This window comes from Salvelinus namaycush, chromosome 41, assembly GCF_016432855.1.
Source record: "Salvelinus namaycush isolate Seneca chromosome 41, SaNama_1.0, whole genome shotgun sequence".
Lineage (NCBI taxonomy): Eukaryota > Metazoa > Chordata > Actinopteri > Salmoniformes > Salmonidae > Salvelinus > Salvelinus namaycush.
The window spans coordinates 18,582,620-18,590,202 of record NC_052347.1 but is presented as its reverse complement, the minus strand read 5'-3'; the positions used below and the strand labels follow the sequence as shown (position 1 = coordinate 18,590,202).

The following is a 7,583-nucleotide window of genomic DNA, read 5'->3' as shown; positions in this document are numbered from 1 at the left end:
AGGGAATTGGGTTTTCCTTCATTAAACAGTCCAAAAGTATATTACACAATTTTACAAACAGTATCATACTCACTCATTCATCTTATACAACAATTAGATGTAAACCTCATATCTGAGGCTATTATATAAACAGCGTTATGGTAATGTGGCCACACCGTCTCCCATGAGCTTCCCCAAGTTGTAACAAACGGACCAGTTTGTAGCTGGATTCTTCACCGATCTTTTATATTTTCTCCGGAACATGAAATTTGTTCGTACCTCAAGTTCTGTGAGGTGGAAGAAATCCCTTTGTTCTCTATGAAAATGTACCCTCCGCTATACTGCGTGGCCATGTGGCAGGGTCTTCTCCTCAGGAATTTACGACCTCTCTCTGACCACAGCAGCGTAGTTGTAGGGGGCAGGGAGAGGCGGATGGGCTTGCTGTACCCAAATAGACCAACGTCATGACAGTTTTGTATTATCATCATTATTACGTTTTAAAGTAGACTATAAATAGGGCCATGATCACACTGTCATTCATATCAGCCTACTTTGTTTAGAGCTACAGCGTAATAACAGTATGTGAATATCACATCTGAAAAATAAAAGTTAGCATTCTTTGATCAGAGTGAGAGATGGATTCGCAGACGAAGGCTGAGCCGATGCGCGTGCTCGTCACGGGCGGATCCGGATTGGTCGGGAAGGCCATCGAGCACGTGGTGAAACAAGAAGGCGGCTGTCTCGAGGGCGAGCAGTGGACCTTCCTGTCCTCCAAAGAGGCCAACCTCGTGTAAGTTATGTCACATGAACTTCATATTCTCAGCAGAACTGGTCTGGCAGATAAAAATGACTTGCCTATATAGCGATGCCATGATCCCATATTCTACATGCCCGAGAAACACCAGCATGTGTGTTCTACATAACATATTTCTATAGGAAATGTATGTCATGTTGCACTGTATGAAATCTTGTTATGACCCTTTTACATCTGGGGCTGGTTTTGTGGTTCCAACAGGAACGAAATAGATCAAATAAATTCCCCAAATAAGTTCACGCATGGAAAAAAAATTATATTCTATTCTCTGCTATTCTATTATTTTCTAATCTATTCTATCGATATGTAGATTGATGCATAGATACAGTATATATTTATAGAGTTTCTATATAGTTCCTGTTGGAACCACATTAAATGTTTAGCTAATTACATTCGTGCATGTATACTTTTATGAGATTGATCTGTTTCCCATTAAATGGGATGGTGATGATGATGATGACAGTTGTTCTGCCAGAGATCTACAACAGACAAGAGCAGTGTTTGAGAAGTATCGGCCCACCCATGTCATCCACCTGGCTGCCAAGGTGGGAGGACTCTATCTTCACATGAAGGAGAACCTACACTTTCTGGTGAGCTTACCTAAATACCCAGTTTGTTTCAATACCTAGGCTATACGTTTCTGTCCCAAACTACATTTGTTCAATCAGGGATGGGTCCAGAAATTCGGAACGGGCATTTCTAACTCACTGGCCCATTTTTTCTGCCTGGCGCCCCAATTGTTAACCAAATAATGATAATTCTGCACAAAACCCCTAACTTAGACAGGCTGATGGGCTGAAGATGGAACCAGCCCATCTGACATTTTGGCTGAACTGCCTAAAGGCCAGTCCGTGAAATGGTTTGTCTTATCTACAGTGGGGCAAAAAAGTATTTAGTCAGCCACCAATTGTGCAAGTTCTCCCACTTAAAAAGATGAGAGAGGCCTGTAATTTTCATCATCGGTACACTTCAACTATGACAGACAAAATGAGGGAAAAAAATCCAGAAAATCACATTGTAGGATTTTGAATTAATTTATTTGCAAATTATGGTGGAAAATAAGTATTTGGTCAATAACAAAAGTTTATCTCAATACTTTGTTATATACCCTTTGTTGGCAATGACAGAGGTCAAACGTTTTCTGTAAGTCTTCACAAGGTTTTCACACACTGTTGCTGGTATTTTGGCCCATTCCTCCATGCAGATCTCCTCTAGAGCAGTGATGTTTTGGGGCTGTTGCTGGGCAACACGGACTTTCAACTCCCTCCAAAGATTTTCTATGGGGTTGAGATCTGGAGACTGGCTAGGCCACTCCAGGACCTTGAAATGCTTCTTACAAAGCCACTCCTTCGTTGCCCGGGCGGTGTGTTTGGGATCATTGTCATGCTGAAAGACCCAGCCACGTTTCATCTTCAATGCCCTTGCTGATGGAAGGAGGTTTTCACTCAATCTCACGATACATGGCCCCATTCATTCTTTCCTTTACACGGATCAGTCGTCCTGGTCCCTTTGCAGAAAAACAGCCCCAAAGCATGATGTTTCCACCCCCATGCTTCACAGTAGGTATGGTGTTCTTTGGATGCAACTCAGCATTCTTTGTCCTCCAAACACGACGAGTTTCATCTGACCATATGACATTCTCCCAATCTTCTTCTGGATCATCCAAATACTCTCTAGCAAACTTCAGACGGGCCTGGACATGTACTGGCTTAAGCAGGGGGACACGTCTGGCACTGCAGGATTTGAGTCCCTGGCGGCGTAGTGTGTTACTGATGGTAGGCTTTGTTACTTTGGTCCCAGCTCTCTGCAGGTCATTCACTAGGTCCCCCCGTGTGGTTCTGGGATTTTTGCTCACCGTTCTTGTGATCATTTTGACCCCACGGGGTGAGATCTTGCATGGAGCCCCAGATCGAGGGAGATTATCAGTGGTCTTGTATGTCTTCCATTTCCTAATAATTGCTCCAACAGTTGATTTCTTCAAACCAAGCTGCAGATTCAGTCTTCCCAGCCTGGTGCAGGTCTACAATTTTGTTTCTGGTGTCCTTTGACAGCTCTTTGGTCTTGGCCATAGTGGAGTTTGGAGTGTGACTGTTTGAGGTTGTGGACAGGTGTCTTTTATACTGATAACAAGTTCAAACAGGTGCCATTAATACAGGTAACGAGTGGAGGACAGAGGAGCCTCTTAAAGAAGAAGTTACAGGTCTGTGAGAGCCAGAAATCTTGCATGTTTGTAGGTGACCAAATACTTATTTTCCACCATAAATTGCAAATAAATTCATTAAAAATCCTACAATGTGATTTTCTGGATTTTTTTAACAAATTTTGTCTGTCATAGTTGTACCTATGATGAAAATTACAGGCCTCTCATCTTTTTAAGTGGGAGAACTTGCACAATTGGTGGCTGACTAAATACTTTTTTGCCCCACTGTAGCTACCGGTTGAATGCACCGTCTGGAAGCAGCTCTGGAAAAGATATTCTGCTAAATGACCTGAATGTAAATGTTCACCTGGCTGGGCAACTACTTAGGCTGAAATTCAATTGAACTTGTCAAAGCGAAGTTTGCAAAGTGACTTTGTTGGCAAATGTATTCATCTTAATTCCAAAAGGGTATTAATCCATCTGTTTATTATTCTATTTTTTAATGTAATCTTTATTTAACTAGGCAAGTTAGTTAAGAACAAATTCGTATTTACAATGACGGGCTAAAGCGTAATAACAGTATGTTAAAATAAAAGTTAGCATTCTTTGATCAGAATGAGAGATGGTTTCGCAGACGAAGGCTGAGCCGATGCGCGTGCTCGTCACGGGCTGAGTGTTAGTGAGGAGTGTTTACAGGGGAGCTTCTTATCACTGTCTCCAAATGCATTCTTTGAATTAATTTGTGTAAAAACAAGTTATTGTGTAAAGCCGCAATACAGGTTTTATTGAATTGAGACCACAGTGTTTTGCCTTCACAGAGGGACAACCTTCGCATCAATGACAACGTGCTGCAGACGTCTCACGAAAGGGGCGTCACCAAGGTGGTGTCCTGTCTGTCCAGCTGCATCTTTCCTGACAAGACCACATACCCTATCGATGAGAGCATGGTTAGTTGAACAACCAGTAAGACCATATCAATGAGAGCATGTTGTGTTTAACCTTAATACTAAAATACTATGGTGGCATCAAATGGCACCCAATTCCCTATATAGTACATTATTTTTAACCAGAGCCATAATGACCCTGGTCAAAAGTAGGAGTTCAACAGTTTAGGGTGCCACTTGGGACTCAGCCTAGTATGTGCCAAGTGACAGTAGAACTACTGTATGTTTGGGAACCTCTGGCCCTCCAAACTGTGATTTTTAATAAAAGCTGGTGTATGATCACTCATGCTTTCTTCCCCTTCCCACAGATCCACAATGGGCCTCCACACGACTCAAACTTTGGCTACTCACATGCCAAAAGAATGATTGATATTCAGAACAGGTGAGCTGGTGACTAATCTGTTACCTGAGCAGGTACATTAGCACACAGTTGAAAGACCCACTCCAGCCTCCCTAGCACCTCATTTATCACCTGATGAACTTAACAAAAGATGCATTTCAGTAGCTGGTGCAGGCCCTTCATTATATGGCACAGCCCAGCTCGCACATAATGTTCTGAGAACCATGTGTTTCTTATGTGGGAATTTCAGTACTTTAGCATAACATTTCCTACAGGTTTCCTCGTGGTTCTATTTAAAGTTATGCTCTCAGAAAGTTAAGAAACAACGTTCTTCTGTGGGAATTTCAGAATTTCAGCGTAACGTTTCCTACAGGTTTCCTCGTGGTTCTATTTAGTAATATTCTCAGAACATTAAGAAAACTTTCCATTAAAACAACAAGAGCGTTCTAAAATGTTTATTTATTAACATATACATTCCGTTCTCAGCATCAACAAAACTCTCTCTATCCTCTATCTTGTTAAGTGAGTTCAGGAAGTGGCCACACCCACTAATTGGCCACACCTGATCTTTATGAGTGCTTGTTTCCTTTGAAATGGGGTCTGTTTGAATAGACTAAAATACACAGCTTTGTATAAGTTACAAAACATGGCATGCTAGCTTCAACCTGGTGGCGCAGTGGACTGATTCCATGGGTAGCAAACAGAAGATCAAAGGTTCAAATCTTATAGGCTCCTTGTGACAATAAAAAAAGAGATGTGTTTGCATGATTAATGCCTAAGCAATTTCATTTCCATGTGTCCCATCTGTGCTTGATGTTCAAGACAGTTAACCTAAGCTAGCAGTGTTATTAAAAGTCTTATTGAAACATGTTCTCAGAACGTTATTTAATTACCTTCAAATAACCTATAATTTCATTATCAGAACATTAATAAAACCTTCCAGGAAAACTTTCAGGGAATCATTGTAAAACGTTCTCAGAACGTCCCTGCAACCAAAAAATGAATGTTCTCAGAACGTAAAAAAAGTCAGCTTCACCGGTCAGGAAACTTAGGCTTTTGTTCCCAGAACCAATGGGAAACCAAAAACATATGTTCCCACAACTTCCAAGGAACCTCTATTGCTCTGCTATTGTTCTGGGAAGCAAGAAGGAAGGCCGATGACATCGGTATGCATCCATCAGACTAACCCCTTGAATTGCCAACTCCTTGAATTTCGCAATTGTGTAAAAAAAAAAAACTATTTGTCAACAACAACAAAAAATTATACCCTTCAGGGTTTGTACCTTGTATTGTATGTGTACTTAGAATATTGTTTAAAAAAATAGCTGGAGTGGGTCATTAATGTTCTAACCACAACATGATTGTGTGTGTGTGTGTGTGTGTGTGTGTGTGTGTGTGTGTGGGGACTTGATTGACAACAGGGGATACTTTGCGCAGCATGGGCGCCGCTACACCGCAGTAATCCCGACTAACGTGTATGGTCCCTATGACAACTTCAACTTTGAAAATGGTCACGTGCTCTCGGCACTCATGCATAAGACATATGCTGCTAAAAGTAAGTAACACTCACAATAACACACACACACACACACACCCTACACCTACACAGGAAGACAAAAAAGGACATCAACCATCCGAGCCACTGCCTGTTCACCCCGCTATCATCCAGAAGGCGAGGTCAGTAAAGGTGCATCAAAGCTGGGACAGAGAGACTGAAAAACAGCTTCTATCTCAAGGCCATCAGACTGTTAAACAGCATTCACTAACATAGAGAGGCTGCTCAGACTCAAATCACTGGCCACTTTAATAAATGGATTTGATAAAGGTATCACTAGTCACTTTAAATAACGCCACTTTAATAATGTCTACATATCCTACATTACTCATCACATATGTATATATTGTATTCTATACCATCTACTGCATCTTGCCTATGCCGCACTGCCATCGCTCATCCATATATTTATATGTACATATTCTTATTCATTCCTTTACACTTGTGTGTATAAGGTAGTTGTTGTGAATTTGTTAGATTACTTGTTAGATATTACTGCGCTGTCAGAACTAGAAGCACAAGCATTTCGCTACACTCGCATTAAGATCTGCTAACCATGTGTATGTGACCAATACAATTTGATTTGATTTGACACACACACACACAGACAGACAGACAGATACAAACACTTACTCCTTTCTACTCTCCTTGTAACAGAGGAGGGAACCCCGCTACAGGTGTGGGGCTCCGGAACACCCAGGAGACAATTCATCTACTCTCTGGTATGTTTAGTGAATTACTGTGTGTGCGTGTGCGTGTGCGTGTGCATGTGTGTGTGTGTGTGTGCACTGACACGCACGCACAATGTCAGATATGTGTGTGTACATTAAATCTGTGTGTGTGTTTTCTCAGGATGTAGCACGTCTGTTCCTCTGGGTGCTGCGGGAGTATGATGAGATTGACCCCATCATTCTCTCTGGTGAGTCCAACATGGGGTGTGTGTGTGTGTGTGTGATATCAGTCAATATGTGTGTGTACCATATGTAACTGGACCAAGCTCCTTTGACCCTTGTATCTCACAGTGGGGGAGGAGGAGGAGCTCCCCATCAAGGACGCCGTAGAGATGATTGCAGATGCCCTGGACTTCAAAGGTCAAATAGTTGTATCCTTCCACAGGCTGTGTACGCCTGATAGGAGTTGCCCCTAGGCACAGATCTAGGATCAGCGTATCTTCCCCAATTCCTTACCTTAACCATTATTCAAATTTGACCTTAGATCAGTGTCTAGAACCAATCTAGTAGAATCCTTAGTACAACACCAGCAACCACATGTAGAGGTTCATTACACCTGTTGGACTGACAGACGTACAGATGTAGTACATTAAAAGCCCACTCGGACTGGCTACCCCCCCATATCCGTTGCACTGTAACTATGCCATCTCCCTGTGCTTTGCCTTTTGTGGCCCTTGACCTATGACATCAGTTCGACACCAGCAAGTCAGACGGTCAGATGAAGAAGACGGCCAGCAACGCCAAGCTGCGACGCTACCTCCCTGACTTCACCTTCACGCCGCTCTCTGAAGGTCCGAGATCCAAATATTGAGGGTTGTATTTCCTGTCCAGAAAACAACTCAATATTGTAGTTGGAATTAGTTGCCTTGTAAATAACACAGACGCATTACAGCATGATATTTGATACCTATCTGGTTATTGGTCATTTTATGATTATGATGAAAGGAACGTTCACAGTGATTAAACCACTCTTCCAAAATGGACAGTATCCAAAATGACTGACTGTGTCTCTCCTCCCCTACAGGTATCAAGAAGACCTGTGATTGGTTCGTGAACAACTACGACATAGCCCGAACATGA

General features: G+C 42.1%; 1 protein-coding gene across 1 annotated transcript; it reads left to right on the top strand.

The window, feature by feature from the left end:
- Positions 1–614: 614 nt before the first annotated feature.
- Positions 615–7,583, top strand: LOC120034606 (GDP-L-fucose synthase-like). Its single transcript, XM_038981212.1, has 10 exons — positions 615–769; positions 1,269–1,383; positions 3,752–3,880; positions 4,186–4,259; positions 5,639–5,772; positions 6,430–6,494; positions 6,625–6,691; positions 6,795–6,874; positions 7,195–7,294; positions 7,528–7,583. Exons 1-10 carry the CDS (start codon positions 615–617, stop codon positions 7,581–7,583), a joined length of 975 nt encoding a protein of 324 aa, XP_038837140.1.